The 26,886-nt window shown below is 35.6% G+C and overlaps 1 protein-coding gene across 3 annotated transcripts in view; it reads right to left on the bottom strand.

The window, feature by feature from the left end:
- The window catches only part of RMND5A (required for meiotic nuclear division 5 homolog A), a 54,967-nt gene that overhangs the window by 16,802 nt on the left and 11,279 nt on the right, over positions 1-26,886 (bottom strand). For all 3 annotated transcript variants that reach the window (XM_036224200.1, XM_016136417.2, XM_036224201.1), the window contains exons 2-4: positions 21,420-21,562; positions 4,578-4,712; positions 3,105-3,205 (exon numbers count right to left, since the gene is read on the bottom strand). In XM_036224200.1, the coding sequence (XP_036080093.1) occupies positions 3,105-3,205; positions 4,578-4,712; positions 21,420-21,562 (379 nt within the window). The remainder of the gene's footprint in view (positions 1-3,104; positions 3,206-4,577; positions 4,713-21,419; positions 21,563-26,886) is intronic.

The following is a 26,886-nucleotide window of genomic DNA, read 5'->3' as shown; positions in this document are numbered from 1 at the left end:
TTAAGATAGGCAAGGCTAAGCTATGATGTCTGGTATATTAGGGGTATTAAATACATTTTCTATTTACAACATTTCAACTTATGCTGGGTTTATTGGGACATAACTCCACTGAAAGTTGAGGAGCATCTATAGTTATTTTGGTTTTGTTTCTATCTGCCATATGAAAGAGGAGGTCCTGTTTGTTCATAGTTCTTCTTCAAACTATTCCAGCATTTACTGAATGCCTACTATGAAATAAAAATTATGCTAGGTGCCAAGAGAAATTTAAAAAAAAAACAGATTAAATAATCTGGATGAAGAGAAAAATCTGTACACAAACTCAGAAATATAAGAGCAGGAACAAAGAATAGGCACGGCCACGACTAGATCTGTATATATAATTAGCTGCTGTTCTGCCACTTCTCTGCCATATCACCATTCTTTTCTGCCCTCTTTCCATTGTCTCGTCATGTGCAATTATGAGCTAATACTCTCCAGACTTCTTTCTCATCTAGTCCTTCCATGGCCTCTGTTCAGATCAATTTTGGGGGGGTGGGGGGGTGGGGGGGGCTGGCATCTGTCTCCTCAATTGCCTAGACTGCCTAGAGGAACTGGTGTAGCCTCTCACCTCCCCTCATGGGTGGTTCCATGCTTCCTTCCAGATGCACAAACAGAAGATGCCACAGAACTGAAAGATTCTTCCCCTTTGTATCTAAATCAGAAACCCCAAAACCTAAGTTCTACATTTTTCAACTTTTTCTACAAGTTGAAGAGAGTGTATTTTCTATAGCTTGCCCATAAAAGATGCTGAAAATGTGTGCTTGCATTCACTAATAATAGGCAAGAATTGGGAAAGTCTGAGTTGTTGAATCAGGATGTCTATTAAACTATCATTTATCTTAAACTTGGATGTTCTATAGAACTCCAATTTTGTGGATTTTAATAGGTCCTATGAGAGTGGGGTGGGGACAAGGATTCTTTGGTCAAATGCGCATGGGAAACACTAAGTTTAACAAATGTAAATGAGTTTCTTTACTATAGGATTGCTAAGAGGAGAGTATTAAGGAAATATTTGAAACATTTCTCACATAACCTTTGATTCCATATCCTTTTTCATGGAGCATCTTCCAGACCTCGATTTCTCCTCGTAAAATGAATACTTACTTCATAGTATTATTATGAAGATTATAAATTAATACATGTAAAATACATGGTAAAATATACATGTTAAAATAATGTATGTTAAAATACATGTTAATACATGTAAAGTGTTTAGAATAATGTTAGGCACATAATAAGTACTAAAAACTATAATTACCACTAATTCCTTATGCTGATATTTAACATGGCAATAATCCCAGAAAAGTGAAATGAGAAAATTTTTACTGTATAATAATATCCACTGTTAACTACCAATTGGATAAAAGAAGTCCTCCTTTTGCCTGAAATGCACTGCTTGAGGGTACAAATAACAGAAAATCTTTACAGAAATAATTGACATGTATATTTATCATTAAGAAATTTGGATCTTACAGAAAACAAAGTTAAAAAGGTCTTATAAATTTCCTTTATTCCAAAAGGAAAAAGCCTAGAGTACTTTGAGTGCTGAGGTGGTCCAAATACTCAGCAGTCTCTGGTATATAGTAAGCACTCAAAAAAGTTCGATGAAAAACCTGAAAAATTAATGGATAAATGGATACTACCTTGAATAACTTGAATATTATTTCCAAATCACTATGAAACAACTGGGAAACCCATTATACTTTTATTTAGGCTCCCTCACTAACCTTTACAGATGTTTAATCTATATGGACTATAAAAATAGAAGTGTTTGTTTGCCATACTTTACTTAAAAGGTGTTTGAGGTATTTGCTTGAATTTAATCTTCCAACTGTGTCACAATCTAAAATCTGCTTAAAAAAAAAAAAATGAAAAACAGACCAAAAAAACCATAAAGGCACTATGCATCACACACAAAAGTACTGTTTAAGTAAAATCTATCTTTAAAAATATAGTACCTACCTACCTCATATTTATAATTTATATAGGAATTTATAAATTTACATAGGAATAATCCATCTCTATCTGTTCATTTGGGCTGATTTTAGGATTCTACAAAAATTTCTAAGAACTGAGAAATGATAAGAAACAGAAAACTAACCTATAAGAATTAAATAAGTTAGAGGTTAGTGGAAGAAAACTGTGCATTTTATAAAAATCAACAAGGATCCTCCCAATATATTTTTCCTGATAATGATGATCTCAAAAACTGCCAGTTTTAAAATACTAGAATTTTAAAGATATGCTCTCACAACATATCACTGTTTCTATTATCTAGTTTCTTCCTTTTATTTTTTGAGATTTTTTTCTTTTTCTTTTCAAACGAATAACCTAGTAATCCTCACATTAGAAAATTCTAGGACAGGGGTCAGCAAACTATGGCCAAAGGCCAAATATAGCTTGCTACCTATTTTGTATGCCAGGTGACCAAGATGGTTTTTCACAATTTTAAAGACTATTAAAAGCAAAAAAGAATATGCAATGGAGATCTTATGTGGATTGCAAATCCTAAAATATTCACTACCTGGCTCTTCATAAAAAATTTGCTGATTCTGCTCTAGGATGATATTTATCATAGGTTACTCAATAATTTAAGATAATTCCTATCAATGACAAGTTCATTAAATTTTATAATAGTAATAACTAGAATAGAACTCCATCATAACAGTATTTGCTCTCTTTATACATATCACTTAGTTCCAATAACCAATTAAATTGTTTCTCAGAATACTAACATAGAACCCAGCACATTATGGAAGTATAAATATCAAACTCAGCCCACCTGAACAACAGTACTTCAGTTATAATGCTAAAGTGACGGTATGTACGTAAACAAAGGAAACCCTTTTGCTCATGGGAATTCAGACCAACTGATAAATGAAGTAAGCTTTAATCATTTCTCATATTACACATCCACCATATTCACTTAGCTGAAAAAAATATTTTTTCCTTTATTTCTCTGAAGGCGAGATATATTTATCTCAAAATCTCTAAAGAGTTTTCTAATTTTTTTTTATATGGTGTTTTCTCAAAGTATTCAAAAGAAAATAAACTCAGTAACTCACTCCAAAGCAGGTCTCAGAACTCTGACTTTTAATGCTTCTAATATTCGATTTAACTCCACAAATGGTTCTTTCTGACTGGGGTCTACAGAAAGACCAGATTCCTAAAAAAATGTAAAAAAAAAAAAAAAACAAAAAGACTTTTGTTAGAAGTAATCAGAATAAAGATAAATAAAAACATTCTAAATTAAATACGGAACAATCCATTAAAAATTTTTTTTTAACATGTATTTCTATGGCACAGACAGATAATCAATCCCTATTATCATTCTTCCCTCTTTTTCTTAGCTGTAGAATCCCCAAATTTTAGATGGGCATATAACCATATAGAATAAAGCTGGGTATGACTGCAAGATTTAAGTCAGAGCCAATGAAATATAAGCATGTACTCTTTCTTTGCCCCTTCCTGGAATACCAAAAGGTACATAGCTCTCGCTGGTAGCCTGAACCATAAGGACAGGGGCACCTTAGAAATAGCAGAGCTACAAAAAACCTAGGTTCCTAAGAGCTTCACGGAACATAACTACTATATATGCTGTGGAAGACTTACCATCTCCTATTTCTGTTCAAGAGAAATAAACTTCATTTTTGTTTAAGCCACTGGCATTTTGGGTCTTTGTTACTTATAAGCAAACTTAACCCTAAATGACATAATTTACTTTAGAAAATGTATATGGGCACAAATACAATTCCCATATGGGTATAGAGAAAGACCTGAGTTACAGTTTATCTGTTTAAAACAGAAGAGGCTTAGAGGTTCTATTTACAAACTAGCTTTAAATTATTTAATCCTAACAATCCTTACACAGAAAATAGCACATGGTAGCTCAAGACGGAATATGAAAACATGTGAATCTGGGACTCAATCCTAGTTCCTTCACTAAGAATCTTTAAGGCCTTGGGCAAGTTACTGCTCCAAACCTTAGATTCCTCATTTGTAGAAAGGAAGCAGTAATTTATACCTCCCAGAACTAAGGTGAGGAATAAAGGTAGAGCTTGGCTTATGGTAAATACTCAATACATGGCAGCTGCTAGCAACCATTATGATATTAGGTGGCAAATGGTAGTGTTCTGAGATCCCTAGGCTCATGTCAAACAGAAATAAAAGAAAAATGATCTCAACTAAAGTTAATTTTAGCTTGAAATTCATTTGACAAAATGAAATTCTACAAGTTGGGCCAGAACAGAAGAATAAACATAAATCTCTTTATTTCTTCTTCTATACTAACCTTCTCTATGAAAAGAAAAAATTGATTGAGGACTTGAGACCAATGTTATGGGGCAGGAATATGGAAATAACTTGAATAAAAAAAAGTTCTAGGATTATAATTTTCACCAATTAAAAATAAGATTTCCAGGTAAAATGAGGTCAGCCCTGATAATTAAAGTACTACAAATCTATGGCTAGAAGAAGACTCGAAATCCCCAAGGAATTCCCTTATTTCTTTTTCATCTTTTCACAGTTGACAAACTTACCTGACAGAGCTCCTCAGCCACATCCAGCATTCCCTGTCGAAAGAAGTGCTCCACCATCACTTCATTGAGAAGCCTTTGGCTGTCTGCCTGCCAGCAGCCATCTATCCCCACACTGCTAATGTCAGAATCAAAATTCTGGAAAAAAAAAAAAAAGAACTCATGAATTGATTAAAATACATCACTTTATATGTTTTTTATGCGATCTAACAGAAAGAATGGCCTTCATTTCACACTGAGATACCGTCAATAAGTACCCAATTCAAATTTATCTGTAGCCTATGACAGAAATTAGTTTTCCACTGTTCTTTTCTAAAACTTATAGTTCTCATTGACTATTCCTGGAAGAGTAAACAGGTACTTGCTTAGAGGGCAGTTTGTAAAAATATATAAATTTACTATTGATTTCTGTGAATAAATTGATTTCTAGGCATTATACATTAGCAATTATTTTCAGAAGTGTGCAGTGATACCTGTAAACGCATATTCAATGCAACATTGTCTAACAGGGGGAAAAAAAGTGAAAATCCATATGCTCAACACAGGATCAGTTAAATAATGCATGGCACATCCCAACAACTACAGTGCCAAGGTGGAGGAAAAAAGTGGGAGAACAGCCAGGTGGTTAAAAAGGTAGGCTCTGGGGGCAGTCTACCTGTTTGAATCCTGGTTCTGTATCTTAGTAGGTGTGTGATCTTGGCCAAGTTATTCAAGATCTTTGAGCCTCAGCTTCCTTAAGAAAAGAACAGTACCTCCCTGTTTTGTGCTGAACTGTATCCTCTTAAAATTCCTGTGGAGTCCTCACTCCCAGTATATACCACATTAAATTAAAATGAGATCTTTAGGGTGGGTCCCAATCCAATGGGACCAGTATCCTTAAAAAAAAAACCCAGGAAATCAGCTCACAAGTGCAGAAGGAAGACCATGTATAATGGACTATATTCCCCCAAATCCTGCCCCCAATTCCTACACTAAAGACCTAACTACCAATGTGACTGTATTTGGAAATAAAGTGTGTAAGGAAGTGATAAAGGTTAAGGAAATCATGAGCGGGGGTGGGGTGGCTAAATCAATAGGTCTGGTGCTCTTGTAAGACAAGGGAGAAATACCAGAGCACCACCACCATCACCACCACCGCCACGCAGGGACACGGTGATCAACATGCCAGGAATGGGGCTGTCTACTCTCAGTAGGAAATGAATTAATTGGCCAGGGTCTTGATCTTACACTTTCCAGTCATAAGAACTCTAACAAATTTTTTTTTCTAAACTACCCAGTCTATGGTATTTTGTAATGGCAGCCCAAGCTAAGATACCATGTGGTACAGGGAGAAGAGGGCTATCTACAAGCCAAGGAGGCCTCAAAAGAAAGCAACCTTGCCAACGCCTTAGTCTCGAATCTCCAATTTCCAAAATTGTGGGAAAATAAATATCTTTTTAGCCACTCAGTCTGTGATACTTTGTTAAAGCAGCCCTAGCAAATAAACACACTCCATTATTGGTAGTCGCTATTATTCCATTACTATTCACAACTGGAAAGTAAAGTTCATTACTCTATCTACTCACATGAAAAAATTTCCCTAATGCCTTAGGTGAAAATGAACAACCACTACAAAATTATGACCCCATTTTTTTAAATGCTAAGGAAAAAATTCTGAAAGAATGTGCACTAAAGTAATAGGAGAAATTATCACTGGAGATTACCATGCTCCATACAAAGAGCAAATATTCATTTTATAGTAAAATAATATACTTACCCAGTTCAGGGTAACATCAAATAAGCGCACTCCATCCTGTCTCTTCCACTGAATGTAGTTATAAAAGGACAATGAATGGAAGAGCTATATGAGGACACTAAAAACTGAATAATAGTAACTAGATTGAGAAAGAAGGTCACAGAACTGGTGGTGAGTTTACTGTTTTTCTCACCAATATCTCTCAGCCTAGATGCAATGTAGCCAAAACTCAGAACAGGGTACCCAGGATGTGGTCAGAGAGCTCCAGAAGAAGCCCTTTAGTTCTGCCATAAGGAACTGGAGGAAAGGTCCTCCTATCAGAGAACAGAGGAAGTTTGATACTTCTGCCCCTCCATTTTCTTGCACCTCTAGCTCAAGGCAATCTGTAGGTATATTAGCTTTCTACTGCCACTTTTTAAACACAATCTTATTATCTCGCGGAAGTCCAACAGGCTGTGATTTCTCTGCTCCTGGCCCCATAAAGCTAAAATCAAGGTTTCAGTGATCTGGGCTCCTATCTGGAAAATTTGTGGGAATAATCCACTTAATATTCATTGAGGCTGTTGTCAGAATTCAGTCTCATGTAGCTATAGGACTGAGGTCCCTATTCCCTTATTGGCTGTAGAGTGGAGATTGTTCTCAGCTTTTAGGAGCCACCTCCATTCCCAGATTCACGCCCCCCCCCCCCCATTTTCAAGGCCAACAACAGGTGACATTCCTCTATGACTCTCTCTGCCTTCTCTTTCTACCTTCCTCTGCTGCTTTTAAAAGGCTCATGTTAATTACATTGGGCCCACCTAGAAAATCTTCTCATTTTAAGGTAGACTGCTTAGTAACCTTAATTGTACCTGCAAAATTCCTTCATAGAAGTATCAAGATTAATATTTGATAGACTAACCAGAGAACAAAAATCTAGGGAGAATATCTTTAGAAATCTGCCTATCACAGCAAGTGAAGTAAAAGTCTGAAGGAGAAGATCCTTTCTCTTCAGTCAGAGGAGCTGTGGTGCCAAGAGAGCAACAACTCCTATTGCATCTTTGCTCTCCGCCCTTCCACTACCTAGCCCTAGGTACAGACAGTCATGTACAGGAAGCAAGATAAATGAAGCTCCAGCTTTCTGACCAGATGACCAATAAAGTAGCCCCAGAGAACCATAAAGTACGAGAAAAATCACAGAGGGAAGAACTCAGGAAAGTAGCCCCTTATAGTTGTTTATGAACTCTTGGGCTCATCTTCAAACTGCACATACATGGGTCTGACCTTAAGCAGCATATCACAGACTTTGAAAACTGAACTAAGGGACAGACCTAGCTTCCAGGTCCTAGTATGACCAGTGGTTGGCACACAAACAAGACATATCTCAATAGCTCTATAACGGCTTTGGAAACAAAGCTGACATTGAAATTACAACTCAGAGAAGACTGGTTATAACTCGAAGTCTGAACCCACTACCAGGACAATGGCCTAAAACAAAAACATTAATATTTTCCATAGATTTTAAACAAAAACTAGAGTCTCGTAAAAGAACATTAAAAATGTCTAGGATACACATTTCACCCAAAAGCAGTAAGATCTATATTCTTTTCAAGTGCACATGGAACGTTTTCAAGAATACAGCACATATTAGGACACAAAACATGTCTCAATAAATTTAAGAAAACTGAAATCATATCAAGCATCTTTTCCGATCACAACAGTATGCAACTAGAAATCAATTACAAGAAGAAAACTGAAAAACACAAACACGTGGAGGCTAAAACATGCTATTAAACAATGAATCAGTTAACAACAATATCAAGAAAAATAAAAAAATACCTTGAGACAAATGATAAAAATACAATGACACAAAAATCTATAGGACACAGCCAAAGTGGTTCTAAGAGGGAAAGTCATAGCAATACAGGCCTACCTCAAGAAATAAGAAAAAGCTCAAATAAACAACCTAATCTGACACCTATAGGAACTAGTAACAGAATAACAAACAAAGCCCTAAGTGAGCAGAAGAAAGAAAATAATAAAGATCAGAGTGGAAATAAATGGCAGAGAATTAAAAAAAAAAAAAATACAAAAGATTGATGACACCAAAATCTGGTTCTTTCAAAAGGTTAAGAAAATTGATAAACCTTTATGCACACCCATCAAGTAAAAGAAAGAACTAAAATAAATGAAATCAAAAATGAAAGAGAAGTGACAACTGCACCACAGAAATACAAAGGTTTATTTAAAAAGACTGATATGCCAACAAATAGAAGAACTTGAAAGAAATGAATAAATTTCTAGAAACATTCAATCTTCCAAGACTGAATCAATCAGGAAGAAACAGAATCTGAACAGATCAAAAACAACTGACCAAATCGGTAATCAAAAAACTCTCGACAAGTAAAATACTGAACCAGATGATTTCATAGGTGAAGTTTACCAAGCATTCAAGAATTAGTGCCTATCCCTTTCAAACTATTCAAAAAAATTCAAGAGGAGGGAAGGCTCCCAACCTCATTTCATACACCAGCATTACCCGGTTTCCAAATCCAAAAGACAGTACAAAAAAAATAATAATAATAATAATAGGCTAATATCTCTAATGAACATAGTGCAAAGATCCTCAACAAAATATTAGCAAAGCAAATTCATCAATACGTAGAAAAGAACATACACCAAGATAAAGTGGGATGTATTCCTGGGATGGAAGGTTGGTTCAATATCTGCAGATCAATTAACATGATATACTAAATAAACAAAAGGATAAAAATCGTGCAATCATATCAGTAGATGGGGAAAAACCATTTGAAAATCCATCATCCATTTATGACAAAAATGCTGAACAAAGTGGGAATAGAGGGAATATATTTCAACATAATAAAGGTTATACACGACAAATCCATAGCTAACATCAAAGCTTTTTCTTTAAAATCAGGAGCAAGACAAGAATGTCCACTTTCTCCACTTCTATTCAACGTATTATTGAAAGTCCTAGCCAAAGCAATCAGAAAAGACAAAGAAATAAAGACCATTCAAATCGGAAAAGTAGTAAAACTGATTATTTGCATATGACATATTATTTAGAGAGAACCCTAAAAAAGTCCACCGAAAAATTATTAGAACTGATAAATGAATTCAGTTAAGCAGCAGGATACATTCAGAAATTGGTTGCATTTTTATACACTAATAACAAACTATAAGAGAAATTAAGAAAACAATCTCATTTTCAATTGCATCAAAACAAAATAAAATACCAAAAAATAAATTAACCAAGCAGGTAGAAGACCTGTACTCAGAAAACTATAAGACATTGAAGAAAGAAACTGAAGAGGATATAAATGAATGGAAGCATACACCATGCTATGGGATAGAATTAACATCGTTAAGATGTCCATACAACCCAAAGCAATCTACAGTCAAAGCAACCCCTATCAAAATACCAATGGCATTTTTCATAGAATTAAAATATAATTCTAAAATTTATATGGAAACACAAAAGACCCCGAAGAGCCAAAGCATCTTGTGAAAGAACAACGCTGGAGATATCCTGCTACCTGATTACCATGCTATACTATAAGGCTATAGTAATCAAAACAGCATGATACGGACATAAAAGCAGACACACCGATTAATGGAAAATAGAGAACCCTAAAATAAACCCAATTAAAACAACCAATTAATCGATGACAAAGAAAACAACTGAGTAAAGACGGTCTCTTCAGTAAGTGGTAAGTTTTCCCAATGGTGCTGGGAAAACTGGAAGAAACATACAAAAAAATATAACTACATCTCTTTCTTACACCATATACAAGAATAAACTAAATATAGATGAAAGACTTAAATGTAAGACCCAAAACCATAAAACTCTTAAAAAACAAAGGCAGTAAAAACTCTTTAAATCACTCAGTAATATTTTTTTAAATATGTCTCCTCAGAAAAGGCAATAAAAAATAAACAAATGGGACTACATCGAACTAAAAAGTTTTGCACAGCTAAGGAAACCATCAATAAAACAAAAAGACAACCTATCGAATAGAAGATTATTTGCCAATGATGTTATCTGAAATGGGATTAACATCCAAAATATATAAGGAACTCATACGGCTTAACAGCAAAAACAACCCACCCCCCAAAAAACAATCTGATTAAACAAAGAACAGAGGACCTGAACAGACATTTCTCCAAAGACTTACAGACAGCCAACAAACATATGAAAAAATACTCAACATCACTAATCATCAGAGAAATGCAAACTAAGACCACAATGAAAGATTATATCGCACATGTCAGAATGGCTATCATCAAAAATCAACAGCCAACGAGTGTTGGTGAGGATGTAAAGAAAACCCTTCTGCACTGATGATGGGATTGCAAATTGATGCAGCCACTATCGAAAAGTTTTTTAACTTAAAAAATTAAAAATAGAACTACCTTATGACCCACTTCTGGGTATTTATTCAAAAAAATTCAATATACTAACCTGAAAAGATATATGAACCCCTATATTCATTGCAGCATTATTCACAATACAATATTAGGGAAAAAATCTAAGTGTCCATCAATAGATGATGGGATAAAGAAGATGTAGTACATATCTAAGATGGAATATTACTTGACCATAAAAAAAAATGAAATCTTACCATTTGTGACAACATGGATGGACCTAGAGGGCATTATGCTAAGTGAAATATGTCAGACATTTTAAGACGAATACCATGTGATTTCACTTATATGCAGAATCTAAAAAAAAACAAAATAAATGAACAAACAAAACAGAAACGAATTCACGAGAGAACGTGATGGTAGACAGATGGGAGGGGGCTTAGAGGACTGGGTAAGAAAGGTTAAGGGATTAAGAACTATAAATTGGCAATGATAAAATAGTCACTGGGATGTAAAGTACAGCATAGGGAGCGCAGTCAATAATATTGCAATAACTTCATATGGTGTCAGGTTGGTACTAGATTTATCTGGGTGATCACTTTGTAAGTTAAAAAATAAAAGTCTAATCACTATGTTGTACACCTGAAACTAGAATAGCATATGTCAACTGTAATTGAAAACTGAAATAAAATAAAAATGTCCAGGATACAAAATTATTTGGCATACAAAGAACCAAGAAAATTTAAACTTTCATTGGAAAAGATGTTCAATGACGCTAGTGCCAAAATGACACAGATGTTGGAACCATCAGACTTTATTTACAGCAGTTATAAAATGCTCCAAGAACAACTGGCAAACATCTTGAAAAAGAAAAAAAGAAAAAAGACGGAGGGTCTTAGCAAAGAAATAGAAAATACAGAATTCAAAATAAAAGCTCATTGAAAGGACTCAATAGCAGAATGGAAGTGACAGAGCTAAAAGTTAGTAACGATCAATAGGAATTGTCTTATCTGAACAAGAGAAAAAAAGTTTGAAAAAAATGAACAGAGCTTCAGGGATCTAACATTCATGTCATTGGAGTACTAGAAATAGAGAATAGTACAGAAAAATTATTTGAAAAATATATCCCAAACTTAGCAAAAGACATAAACCTACAGATTCAAGAAGTTCAGAACGCTCTTAAAAGGATCAAATCAAAAAATCCACACCATACACCTCACAATCAAACTTGAAAACTAAAGACAAAAAAAAATAACCTTGAAAGTAGCTAGAGAAAAATGATGCATTTCTTAAAGGGGAACTATGATTCAAATGACTACAAATTTCTCAACAGAAATCATGGGGACCATAAAGAAGTGGCACAACATTTTTCAAGGACTAAAAGAAAAGTCATCCCAGAATTTTATATCCAGTCAAAATACCCTTCATAAATGAAGATGAAATAAAGACATTCTCAGATGAAGGAAAGTTAAATTTGCTGCCAGAAGACCTGCTTTAAAAAGAACAGCTAAAGTCAGTTCTTCAGAAAAAGGGAAATGATACCAAATGGCAACTTGGAACATCAAGTATGAGGAAAGAACAAGTCTACTTTGTGGTATGAAAGTTTCCCTGCCATCCTCCTTTATCTTTCATAGGCAATACCCTCTTTATCTTGCATTTTTTTTTTTTTTCGGACTGAAATTACAAACCTAGTCAATCACTGTTTAAATACAATCCAAACGACACAGGATTGTTTTATAGTACATACAAGAACAGGTAGAAGGTAACCTGCAGTAGAAACTGCAAACCACCTATCATTTACATTACCACAATGAGGAAGAATTCTCCAAATTTAAGGACATTTTTCTTTAAAGAGTTATCTACCCTATTCTTAGATGTCAAGTCAGTAGCCTAAAACTAAATATAATATATTAAGATTTGGAATTACTTAGACAGAATACAAAAACAAAAAAGCAAAATTACTGTCAGAGTCTTAATTTTTATTCATTTTTCTTTTTATAGATCTCTTTCTTGGCCTACTACAGACTTAACGAATGAAAATAATACAGAGTACCTAGATGCTAAAGCAATAGCTTCCATGCACATACTGAACAGACTATCCCTAGGTCTGAAGAAAGAGCCAAAATTGCTTGGTTAAGATTCTTTAAGTTCATATCTGCTCATCAGATTCTCTCTGTTGAGAGATGATTTTATAACAGTCATCAATACTTTTAAGCAAATTATTTTATCTTTGTGCTATCTATGACGACTAGAACACTGGGAGTGGAGATGGTGCTACTTTGTTGTTCTAGACTACAGCAGAGAACTTGAAGGGTGATTGATGTCACAGATACTCTATTTTATTATCCTGGGGACAGTCATCCAAATAAATAAAAGAACAGGTATGTGAAGATAATAGAATACAAACTCAGAAATCTGCCAATAACTCCCCTAAATGTCTAAGTGCACCCTATAAGCAAGAATCACTAAGACTAAGAAAGATTCCTTACAGACCTATCAACCTCTTTCAATCCAAATATAACCTTCGGATTTCTACTTCTTCATCTAATAATTATTCTCCACCCTATCAACCCATAACAAATTTATAAGTTGTCTGTTCTGCAAGAAAGAAATACAACTTTGGAAGACACACTACTCAGCTCAAAGTACAGATCATGTTAAAGAATTTTATCTGGCAGTATATATTAAGTCAGAATTTTAATGGCTACCACCAGAGAGTAAACTTCTTAGATCAAGCAGAATTCCTTCAAATCTTTCCTTTACATACTAAAAGGAAATTCTGATCATCTAGGAAGCTTTAAAATATGAGTCTAATATTTCAACAAATTTAAAGTTTTACAGTGATGCTTTTCATGTACTCTTATTTCCATAAGGTGTACCGTGGTCGCTATTCTATAGGTAAGAAAATTAAAACCCCTAACACTCGGAATATCTTTACTACATTCGAATAATAAACTTACTTGCTAGTCTTCAAAATATAACTAAATGTGAATAAGCATCACATTTGATGAAAATTTCTGAGCACCTTTCTACCACTCTGATTTTCCAGTTTAAATCACTGAGGCAGATAAGTAAGCTTTTTTCATAGCTTATTTTCTGCTCACCTGCAGTAAAAATTAAAGCTAAATTATAAAAAGAGGTTGAGGAAATGCAATACAGTGTCAGAACTCCTTTTGTTAAAACTGTCTGTTCTTACTATTGCATCAGAGCTAGGACAGGTTCCAGCTTCTGTTGCTAAGTGACCAAACTCATTTGCAAGGCTGCCCAGGAAATCAGCAGCACTGTGACCCAGCCAAGAAGTAACTAATGAAGAGAAATATCTATTATTAGCACTTCTGTTTTACTATACTTTTTCCTTTTAAAAAAGGAAAAATGTCCTTAAATGTAAGGACAGGATTCAAAGAATCAAAGGCAAAACACACATTCAAGGGTCTGTCTACCTGCAGAAGATGTTATGGCTTGAAAAGAGAAATCCAGGACACACTAATTCATACACTATCTCATGTACTTTTAGTGTCATTAACATTTTTGATGAATTAAAAGTTTTAAAATCTGGAAGTTGAAGCAGAAGTAAATTTATGATACTTTGAAATCTATGTTTTAGCCATAACACGAACATGCTTACAAACTGGTTAGAACTTAAGGACTAGCTTTCACTGCTCATTGCCCAAAATTGATCCATTCTGAAGTACATTTTATGAAATTGTAATTACTGATCGCAGTGGTAACAGTACATGATAAAACCCACTATTTAATTACCAATTCTTCAGGACTGTTAATTTTTTTTAACTTCCCCATTTACTTCTGAAGGAAAACTGTTTAAGTCTAACAGGGTACCGCTGCACTTACAGGAATCAATTTCCCTTCTAAGCATCCAGTTAATCTGGTCTAGGAGAGATGTACTGAGAGATGTACAGAATAAGATCTGGATTCTAGTTCCACTCAGTCTGGGAAATGATAGCTACTTCACATATAACCCACAGATTACTAATCAAAAATAAAAACAACCCAACAGAAAAAAAAAAATTAAGAAACTTATAAAAAGGGGAAATTCTAATAATCAAACATATGAAAAGATGCTCAAACCTCAAAGATGATTAAGGAAATGCAAATTAATACAACTAGATACTATTTCACATCCATGTGATTAATTTGAAAAATTTTTAAAAAGCTGATCACACCAACTGTACATGAGGAGTAAAGAAACAGGAACTGTTATACACAATTGGTAGGACTGCAAATTGGTATAAATCCTTTAGGGAAAAATTTAGCAATCCTACTAAAGTTGATGATGAGGCATAGGCCTTTGATGAAATAATCCATATTTAGGCATATTCCAGACAGCAGTGCTTTGCAAACTATGGACTGGAAAATAAATTTAGTAGTGTGTCATAATCAGCATTTACAGATGCATTTTTAGATGCAGATACTACATTTTTAGACATCCCATCCTCCCCACTGTATAATATTCATATCTCCACTTTGGTTTTCAAAGTTGACAGAAAGGTAGGTTGTGCCAGATCAAAAAAGGGGGAAGGGCATAAAGCCATACTGATACGTTTTTACCAACGGGGGTTATGTGGCATGGTCAGAGATATGCCGAACTCCCATGGGCTTTTAAGATCCTTAAAATCCTCCATAATCTGTCAAATGCGCATCACAATCCCCTCACAATTATTCTGCATACTATTTTTGATACCTTTCAGCTCTGGTAGACCTTGTCTGATTGCCTCTGTATCTGAACAGATTACGGAAATGTTGAGTGACAATTTCACTAATTTTTCCAAAGACAGAGCACACCTTGTATAGGAGAGAAATTCATGCATACAGCAGGAGCCTCAGGGTACTAGTGATTAATTCCCTGAAGGAATTCCAGTTGAGAAAAGCTCCTCAAAGTCTCACTTGAGTACGATTACAGTCTGGAATAGTTGGCACAGCTTAATCGGTATAAGGTCCTTTTCCCCTCTCAGTCCAACCTGAGTTAGATGCTAGACCAAGTAAGTTATTTCACTTTGTAGCCTCAGGCAAAAGTGGGTCTATATCACCTCCGGGTCCAGTGGGATTCTCTGATTCTGCATCTTAATGTAAGACCTGATTGCAAAGGTCCAGGTTTTCCTCTGATGACTGGACTATAACTCATCAAATAATTATCATTATCAATTAAATAATGTTTTTTCATTCTGCTCAGAGCAGAAGTAGTAAGAATAATATAGGCCCACAGCTTAAGAGCCAATGATGTAATGTGACAAATGGCAGAGAAGGGAGAATTCATCTTCTGAGAATGTTCTTCAGACTGAAGAGGGCAAAACTAATATTGTTTCATAGAAACTGAAGCCCACTACAAGTGAAGAGACCCAGAGAGCATCTAGCTGCTTGTAGGAGTTAGGACTCTTGGTTCCCACAAGAGAAATCTCTTTTCCCCAAACAAGCTGGATTTAAAGAAAAGCTCAGATAACCGGGGTCTCTCAAATTCTCTTAGGGACTACTAATCACTCCTAGGTTCATGTATTCCCAGCCCTCTTTCCCTTAAGAGCTCTAATGAGAAAGATCCTAGGGAGGGATACTGATATACCGACCCTGCAGGAAACAATCATTGCCAAGCTTCGGTGGGTCAGGCCAAATGGCCAGACCAGGCACTATGGCCAAAGGAACATATTCCATCTTGACCAAAGATGAGATTTTTATAAAATGCCTTGCAAAAATTTAGACACACTGACTACTGTATTTTCTTGGCGAGAGGGGAATTAGTTTGATATTTTTTATTTTTAGGGAACATGTCCTTGGTTTCATCACTGTTGTCTCTTTATAATTTTGTTAATTATTCCTTTTCAGTAATTCTAAAAATTCCACCTAGAATATATATCGAATTATCTGTATGTATATCAGAACTCAACTTAGTTCTTTTTCTTCTTAAGCAAAGCACATTTTCTGTTTTTTTTCCCCCTTAACAGTAATTTCTCTCTACTATGCAAGGGTTTATCCATTACGTAGCAGAACTTTAGAGCTTGTATACACCTGTCCTCACTCACAGTCTACCTGAACTACTATTGAAGGCTAAACCTAGGACATTATCTCCCACTGGTATCTTTTTTTCCTCTCATACACCTGGTCATACCTACATGGAAGTTCCAGACTGCTCACCAAAACTATCTTAAAATATTTATATTTCACTTTTTATACACTCTATTTGTTTTTAATATAGTATCTGCCTCACCAATGTAGATGCGCCCTCTACTGGCAAAAGATCAGTTTAGGCAATGTTAAAAAAAATGTTTTTTAACAATTATTCTCCCCAGCAGAACCTCACCAGCCTTGCAATGCCCTAATTTCCTATTACAGCACAGTGTTTAAAAACAGACTGTTGACATCTTTTTCTAAATCTTGATCCATCACTTCTAAGCTGTACACCTAGGGTATGTTATTTTGTATCTGAGTCTTAGTTTCCTCATACATAAAATGGGAATAATGTACCCCTATAATGAGATATAAATATACTGAGCACTTAGCTCAGTATCTGGAACATGGTCAATACTCAATAAGTGATAGCTATTATCTTCCTACTCTTGACTTGTCCTTAGTCTAATTTTATACTATTTAATGAGGGCAAGCATCGGCTTTTATCATTCACTCCGTTTTCCCCTAATCTCCTTGGGTCAAATCCTTAGGCCTTCCCTCACAACTTGATCCTGGCTTATTCCCAACTGGGTTACCATTCTCATCATGTCAGTTCCTGAGTCTTTAACAAGAGTCAAGCATATTCTCAAGTTGTTTAGCACCTTTCCTGGCCCCACAGAAAACCATTTACCTATTCTTCCAAGTCAAATTTAAGACGCCAACGCCACGAACCTTAATTAAGGGCACAATAATCTTTCCCTTACTTTACAGTAAGTAGAGTCTATCCCAAGCAAACTTATTTTATGTTGCCTCAGAATTTTTTCAGTTCTTCTGTATACACAGAAAGCACACTTACATGACCAAACTAGACCACAATCTTCTAAAGAACATGTACTATGTGTTTTGCTTTCAACTGTCTCACAGTAAATTTTAAACACCTTAAAATCTTTGTATTAGTTATTTTAATATGCACACACACATCCCTAGAGCAGCAATCATTTCATTAACTTTTCTTACTTAGGAAATAAACTAAAAAGTCAAAACCAGTAAAACACTAAATAAAACACTAAACAGGAGAGAATTATAGTCTTTTTTTTTTTTAAATTAAATGTATTGAGGTGACACCGGTTAATAAAATCATATAGGTTTTAAGTGTATAATTCAATATGTCTAGATTCTCTTAAAATAGGAGAAGAAATTAAAAATAGACCAGAATATTATGGTTTTTTTTTTTTTTTTTAAGAAAAAAACAGCCATAGAACCCAGTGGCTGATATTATGTTATTTTATTTTTATTTATTTTTTTAATTATGGTGACGAAAATCCAGTAAGTTTCAGGTGCACAATTTAGCAGTAAAGCATGTATATATGTTGCATTGTGTGATCATCGCCCACAATTAGATTTCTTTCTGTCACCCCATATTTGATCCCTTTTCTCCATCTACCTCTCCCCGCCCCACTGGTAACCACTAGTTTATTGTCCATGTCTATGAGTCTCTGTTTGTTTGTCCTGTTCATTTGTTGCTTTTAGGTTTATATTCCATTGATATTATGTATTTTAAATAGTGAGCATAATACTATGAATATATGAAAAGTCAACACATTAAGACAGAAATCTTCAACAGCATTTTATGTTTACAATAATTAAAAGTCACAAAACACCTCAGCTAATACCACAAACTGCTTTTCTGCTTACATTTCACAGAAGTGATGACTATAGAACTTTAGAACTATAGAACTTCAGAACTATAGAACTTTAAAACACAAGCAGCATTAAAACACTAAAGAAAAAAAATTATTTAGTGTGTCAAAAATTTACTTAAAGTTCCTTACTCAAACCAGCTTTCTCATAAAGGAGTCACCAGTTTTTTTGACTGTCCTCTTCTTGGAGGGTAGGGACAAGTGTCCATAAAATGGTGCTCACAGGCTGCTGAACAGCATTCCAGTTTATTACACAAGTCTGTCTGTTGTGGTACTTAAAGGCTTGTGCCACAATGGCTTCGGCTTCATCCTGTTTGTTTACCACCAATGTACATGAGTCCACCAAGCCTTTCTAACAGGTGGCCCTGAAAGGTTGTACAAATTTACCAGGTTCAAAAGAAAAAAAAAAAAGAAGAAGACTTTACGAGTCAATGGAGTCTCATACGACAACGGCCTACACAGAAGTTCTTGTGTATGTAAGAAGCTCATGCATAATGTCTAGGTAGGTCTAGTATAGTGACAGCTTCCTCTACAGCTGAGGCCAAGTAGATGACAAAAAACAACTGGAGAGAATGCACTGAAAGAGGTTAAAGAACTGAGCTAAAAGATTCAGGCTTTTTTCTGTTCCCTTCTACTATAATTCAACAAATATCAATATCAACTCAGTAACATAATTTCATATGACGGATCAGAAGAATTCTAGGTCACCTAGAACTTTCCTGAGAACATAAAACTACAAAAAAGTTTACTTTAAAAAATCCTTATAACTTCCAAGTATGTGAAAAGAGTCCTCGAAGGAGAAATGAGTAAATTAAAACAGGTAATTAGGAACATTCTCCCCAAACACATGCCTATCTAAAAAGCCAGACTTTAGATTACTCACTATGTTTACCTGGTATCCATTCTCAGAGATACTGTCATTTCTAGCACCAAATACATTTAAATGCTTTGTCTCAAAGATTAACCAAATTATTTGATAACCCTTACAAATATTTGTAAAGACTTGCTAGATCAAGTAGAAGACATGCTCAGCAAGTTACCACCAGCTAGGAGGACAAGAGTAAAAGAGGGTCCTGACAATAACTATGATAGGACAATGTACATAAACTGGGAAATGGGGAACCCAGCGGCAGAATGCAAAGCTGGTGAATTATTTGCCCAAATGCTCCTGATCCTAGTGGCCAGTAGTCCACACACTTGTGATATAGCTGCTGAGGTGATCCCCACATATTTCCAAAATCTGGGTGCTTCTCAGGTACTTTCTCTGATGGCTGCTTTGGAAGCTTTAGCTCTTCTCACTGTTAAGGTATCTTCTGGTCCTACTGTCCCACCTTCTATCATAATTGTAGGCAACCTTGTGGTCAAATCAAATGCTTCCAGGAACCTCCTGGGGTATGAACTATCATAATCACTAGAATGCCTTGGTCACTGCCAGCCACCAAAATCTGAAGCTTCCTAAACACCACTGGTAGTTACTTCATCCTAGAGAAACTGAACGTTTCTCACCTACAATAATTGAAGAATCTCTAAAGTGCTCCACCACCATTCTAGTAAGTCCTTAAGCTAGTACACACCAATAATCACTTCAGGTACCAACTGAAGACTTCCAAGGTCACAGGCCGAAACAGTCTGATGTCAAAGCTGGGTTCACTCCCTTGGAGTTACCAAAGAGGTGTCACAACCTCAAAGTTATTTCAGAGAATATTCACTGACTTCCTAGACTTTGCTGGAAATAGCCATTACTGATCCAAAAACAGGGCTGCTGCTGCCCACACCACTTCTCTGGCCACTTTTGCTAGGTTGAAGCCCTCAGCACTATGGGAGTGGTCAGCTCTCTGAAAGGTCACTAACACTTCTGCAAGCCACAGCCACACAAACAGTCCCCAGAACTCCTGCCTCTCACGGTCCTAACATACCACACACACCAGTTAATAATATCTCCTTAGAAGCACATAGTTCTGACTTAGACTGACTCAAGTTTAGCCTTTCAATACAACTGTTCCATAAGATAATTTCTAACAGGCTTATCCATCCACGAGTTAGACAGAGCTACTCTTGGAATTCCCTGAGTTTTTATCTACATTAAATTTATTGCTCTTGTGTATACAGACTAAACTCATAGGATGGGATGGGTTAGGAGATGCCTTTGCTACAAAGAGCGACCCCAAAAGTTCTTCCTGTCCTCCCAGAATTTTACAATGTGTGAACAAAAATGTCTATAACCAGTCACAAACTCCCCAGTGGCTTATGTATTCAGAAATATAACACAGTAATCTTAGGCCATTTCTCTCAGGCCCCACTAAGACTATGAACTCCAAGGGCAACACTGGCCAACTGCTAAAAATAATAACTGCTTACAATGAAGCCACTAAGTCAAAGAGTCAAGAGATACTATAAGAAAAATCACCCAACAAGTGATAGGCCTTGATGGCTAGCAACCACCTCACTCACACATAATGCAACACTGAAGAAAAGTGACTAGTATGCCCACCAGAAGACAGGAGTTGGTTAGGATAATATAGGGGAAATGGATGCAAGGGTGTTTTCTTAATCATTCCATCACATAGACAGAGTCATAGCCAGGGAATTACTCAGGAAGTAAGAAAAGTTACTTCTGTAAGCAAACTCCTTCATAGTAAGTTAAAATTTCTTTGGAAATTTACTCATCATGACAATAGGAGCTGTATTCATTTAAGCAGATGGATAAATAACCAGGCTGCAAAAAGAGTTTTTTCTGGTTTGTTTTTATTTTTGTTTTTTAAATAATAGCAACAGGGAACTTTAAGAATGATATAGTAAAACCAGATTTGCAAAAGTTATTAAAAGCAGGAATGAGAGGAATAGCATAAAATAATGAAGCTAATGTTATTAAAGCAGTGACAGGAGATGAAGGCTGATGCCTAAAAATACCAAACACTTCATTCAACACCATACCTTATCAATGGCTTTTCCAACCCGAGAAACACTGCTGTGGATGTCTTTGTGGTCTGAGGCCAATTTCTGAACAGTATCCTTTATTCTTTTACAGCACTGTGTCAAAACAAGTGAAAGTGTCCCTGATAATTCAGCATCTTGGCCTATTAAAAAAAAGAAAAAAAAAGATTGGTTACTCACAAAATCAAACGCAAAGATGACAAGTTTCAAATAGGCCCTTTGGAACATGAAAAGTAGAAGAAAAGTAAAGAAAAATCAGTGTCTGCTTTGAAGCAGATGGCCACATTCATGATAATATTTTTCAAGTGAACACTAAGAAAATTATCTTAATTCTTAAAAAATTTTTTGAATAAAATTTTACTACAAAGCAAACCACTTTTGTAATTACTAAAATAAGCACAGACTATGAATAATACTGCCAAGGGATTTTTCAGAAAATATGTATCAATAAATAAACCCACTTACTCAATCCACTTAAACTGTTCAAGTCATTCTCAAAACATTTTGACTGTTACTAAATTTCCTAAGAGAGATTATTTAGTCTAAACGCTTTATATTCTATATAAAGAACTAGAAGGAAAAATAACAAAGTTCTTTGGATATCATGATGTGTAAAAATGAGTTAACAGGCCTAAGACCGCTATCTTTAGAAAGGCCTCCTTACAAGGTTGACCCTTATCTGGGAACTTGGACTACCTGAGGGTTCCCACTACTCTTAACTGAAAAGAATTGGTTCACTGTGCCTCAACTATTTGTACAATGTGGTTTATGCTAAACTCCTGCTTTCCTTCTGAGAGACTGAAATTTTGGTGCACAGCTAGGCAGAGGAGAAGGTATCCATATGATGAGTCTACTATAAAACACCCTGAGTACAATTCTCTAATCTCTCTGGTAGAAAACACTTCCAAAGTGTTACAATTTGATGCTGGAAGAATTAAACATGTTCCAGTAGGACTCCACTGGGAGAGGACTCTTAGATGATTTCTCCTGGTTTCCTCTGGACCTTGCCCATGTACATTTTCCCTTAGCATACTTTGCTTTATATCCTTTTGCTATAATAACTCTTAGCCATAAGTGTGACTACATGCTGAGTCCCATTTCTCCCTCCTAGTGATCAATGGACACTAAAGGTGGTCTTGGGGACCCTTGACTCACAATGATAAATGAATTGAAAGTTACTATAGTTTATATTCTCTTTCCCTGTGCTACCTCCTCAGGAAAAAGAAAGGAGGGAGGAGGGAAGGAAGGAGAAAGGCAATTTCAGTTATATCTATCAATTACTTCATGTATTTACATATCTCCACTGTAAGCAAAAGGTGTGGCTTCCAAAATCCTACTCAATATTATATAGCAGTGGTTCTTAAACTTTAGGGCCCAAGAATATGAACAAGAACAAGCCCAAAAGTAGAGTAACCCTAGTATGTTCATTCGCTCAATGAATATTTATTGTGCACTCATTATGTGATAAGTATAGCAGTGAAACAAAACCACCAAAACTCTCTGCCCTAAACCTTATCTTCTGGTGAACAAGATAAACAATACACAAAATAAGTCAATTATATATAGTATGGCAAAAGATGATACATGCTACTGTGGAGGAAAGAATCAAAATAAAAAAGATGAGAGTATATGTGGCTTAAGAAATTGCAGTCTTAAAATGGGTAGATGTGGTAGGCCTCACTGAGAAAGTGACGTTTGAGCAAAGGCTTGAAAGAAATAGGGAATTAGCAATCTGACTACCTTAGGGGTGAAGGGTAGCAGAATATGCCACCCCAAAACATGCTTCTTTAGCATAAGGATTACTTTGAGAAATGACAGAAGTTACCCTTTAGTAAGGGAAATTTACATTTATAAAAGAAAGCTCCATTTGAAATGGAGTCCCTCTCAGTTCCAGGAAGAGAAGAATGGCTCTAAATTATGAGAAACTTTTATCAACAGAGAAGGTAGGACTCAGATCTGCATAACAAACCATATTCTTGTTTACCTTGCTTTTCCTGGTAACCTTCCCATAACTAGACTCCCCACACCTTTTTGTCTTTAGCTGAAGGTGGTATTTAAGCCTCAATTTTAAGAGACCTCTTTGAGTTACTCATTTTCCCCTAGGTATTACTCTGTACACATGAGGTATACATGTTCATAAGCTTGTTTTTCTCTTGTTAATCTGTCTTTTATTACAGGGATTGCAGCCAAAAACTCACAACGGTAAAGTGAAAATTATTTTCCTCCCCTACAGAAAAAAGCATTCCAGGCTGAGGGGACAAAAACCGTATTATACAATTATACCTAGACTATTCATAGAATAGTGAGGATGCCAGTGTGACTAAAGTAGATTTCCTGCAAAGGAAAACGGGAGGAGAGAAGCTCAAGAAATAGTGGGGGTCTTAATCTTGTAGGGCCTTTGTAGCATTGCAGAGACTTTGGCTTCTGCTTCCAGTGAAAGGGATATCCACTGCCAGCTTTTGAGCACAGCTGGTACATAAACTGACATAAGATTTTAATATGGTAAAATTGGCTGACAAGTCTGCTCTGTACAAGAACAGAAGCAGGGAGATAAGTTAGAAGGTTGTGGTAGCAATCCAGGTAAGTGACAATGGCTCGGACCAGGATGTTAGATATGGAGGTGGTCAGAAGCAATTGGATTCTGAATATATTCTGAAGGTAAAGCCAATAGGAGTTCCTGACTGGATGTGAAGGAACAAAAGAACTCACAGATGACCTCAAGGTTTTTAGCCTGAGTCAGCTAGAAAGATGGAATTGTCTTCAATTAAGATGAAAAAAACCAAAGGCTGGGCAGGTATGAGAGGAAGGTGAAGATAAAGAGTTCAGTTTGGTGCTTGTTAAATTTAAGATGTTGAATAGTCACCCCAGTGCAGATGGAGGTGTCAGCTAGATATACAAACCTGGAGTTCAAGAGTAAGGTCTGGGCTGGAGAGAATTGGAAAAGGAGACTAACGAAGACTACTGAAACACTAACTGTGATATCAGAGAAAAATCAAGAAAGCCTAGTGTTGGGGAAACCAAGTGAAGAAAATGTCTCAATGGGCAGAGAGTTACCAATTGTGTTAAATGCGCAACAGTGTCAGATAAGAAGTGAACTGAGACTGACCACTGGATTTACCATGTGGAAGTTATCAGTGACCATGACAAGAACAGTTTCTCTAGGGTTTCAAGAAAAGAAATCCTAGAAGGTTGCAGGGACTGTGAAGAAGGAATACAAAAAGTCTAGCTCAATGACAACTACTGAGGGATATAAAAAGATAACCAAACAGAAGATGGTACCCATAGGTACCCAATCCAATATTGAATGGCCAAAACAGAAATGCCCCTTTTCTCTAAGTACAGTTTCAAAGTATGTGTCAGGTGCTTCCAACTCTTAACAACATAATTTAGGCTAAGAGAAGATTTGGTAAATCCGGAAATTTCAAAATCTATCTAAAAGGTGCGTTCCATAGATACGTTGGCCCCCACAAAAAAATCTATCCACTTCAGTAGCTCTGCTGATCATTTGTGGTCTTTCTATATCTAAACCTTACCTAACCTCAATGGCTTAGTCTCCACTATGAACCTCTCTGCCTAAACTTACTCAGTCTTCTCAAATCCTAACAAACTCTGTTCTCTCCAACACCTCTCTGGCACTGAATCATACATCATTTAACAACTTCACATATACATGCTATCATCAGTCTCAACCACATGTAAGTCCTGAAGGGAAGACAAGGTTCTTATCATAAACTGTCTACGCCACTGTCTTATCATATGCCTTGCACATCTGCAGGCACTATTTAAGTATTTGGAATGATGGTAAACAAAGCAAGGGAAAATGAAAGTTAAAAAGAAAGCCATACTCAACAAATGGTGCGGGGATAACTAGATTTCCATATTCAAAGAATCACACCATATAGAAAAAGTAATTCAAAATGGAATAAAGAACTAAATGTAAAAGCTGAAATCAAATTCTTAGAAGAAAATGGGTGTATTCTTGACCTTGGGTTATACAGACATGATACCAAAGACACAAACAACCAAAGAAAAAAATAATTAAACTGTACTTCATCAAAATTAAAACTTTTGAGCTTCAAATACTACCAAGAAAATGAAAAAGACAACCCACCAAATGAAAGAAAATATCTGCAAATCATATATCAGATAGGGTCTAATATCCAGAACATATAAATAACTCTTACAACTCAACAAGAACAAACCAAGTAACAAAAAATGGGCAAAGGATTCAAATAAAGTTATACAAATAACCAATAAGCACAGGGAAAGATGCTCTGCATCATTAGTCAATAAGAAAATGAAAAATCAAAACTACAATGAGAAGTTACTTCAGACCCACTGAGATAGCTATAATGAAAAAGATGGATGACGACAACAGTGTTGGCAAGGATGTGGAGAATTTAGAATCCTCGATACATTGCTGGTGTAATGTAAAATGGTGCAGCTGCTATAGAAAACACTTTGACAGTTCCTCAGAAAGTTAAACAGTTGCCATAGGGCCCAGAAATTCCCCTCCTAAGTATATACCCAAGAAAACTGAAAACATGTCCACACAGTACATGAAGTATTATTCATAACAGCCAAAAGTCTAAATGGTGATTGAATAAACAAAATATGGCATACCTATTCAATGAAATATTATTTAACCATTAAAAGGAACAAAGCACTGACACATGCCACAACATGGATAAATCTTGAAAACATTATGTTAAGTGAATTAAGCCAGACACAAATAGGCACATATTATGGCAAATCTACAGACAGAAGTAGATTCACAGTTGCCATGGGCTGGAGGAAGGGAGAAATTGAGAGTGATGGTTAATGAGTACGAGATTTCTTTGGGGATTAATGAAAATGTTCTGGTGATGGCTGTACCACTCTGAATATACTAAAAACCAGTTAGTTGTATACTTTGAAAAAGTGAATTTTACAGTTTGTGAACTATATCTCAACTTAAAAAAAACTTTACAAAGCAAGCTACAACTCCTATCTTTCTAGTCATGTTTGTGTCTACAATCAATAAACAAAGTAAACAATACTTTAGCAAACAAAAAGCAGAGACCAAGCTAGAAAAGAGGTTATTTGGAACTTAATCAACTGAACTTCCATGCTGCAACCTTGAAATTCGTATTTTCAAATCTTAGCAAGTTATAATCTGGAGTTTGATGCTGCTGTTCTCTTTCTTTACCATCTATAAGTCCCTATACTTTTTGGTTGTCAAGTTTATAAATGATAGATACCAGTACTATAAGTCAGCTAATTAACACAGAGTTTTTGATATGCCCAGAGGAAAAATAGTTTCTACAAAGTATTTGGAAGCACAAGAAAAGTATAATGGAATGATCTGAAAGAGAACCCCGGGAAAGCCCTGTTCAAAGAGAAAGATTCCACTAATGCATTTTCAAATGGATTCAGTGGACTATAGCCAAAGGTAAAAACAGGTTTGAAAATCACTGTAATAACCAAA

The sequence above is a fragment of the Rousettus aegyptiacus genome, unplaced genomic scaffold (assembly GCF_014176215.1).
Source record: "Rousettus aegyptiacus isolate mRouAeg1 unplaced genomic scaffold, mRouAeg1.p scaffold_m13_p_7, whole genome shotgun sequence".
Lineage (NCBI taxonomy): Eukaryota > Metazoa > Chordata > Mammalia > Chiroptera > Pteropodidae > Rousettus > Rousettus aegyptiacus.
This window is presented reverse-complemented; position numbering and strand designations above follow the sequence as displayed.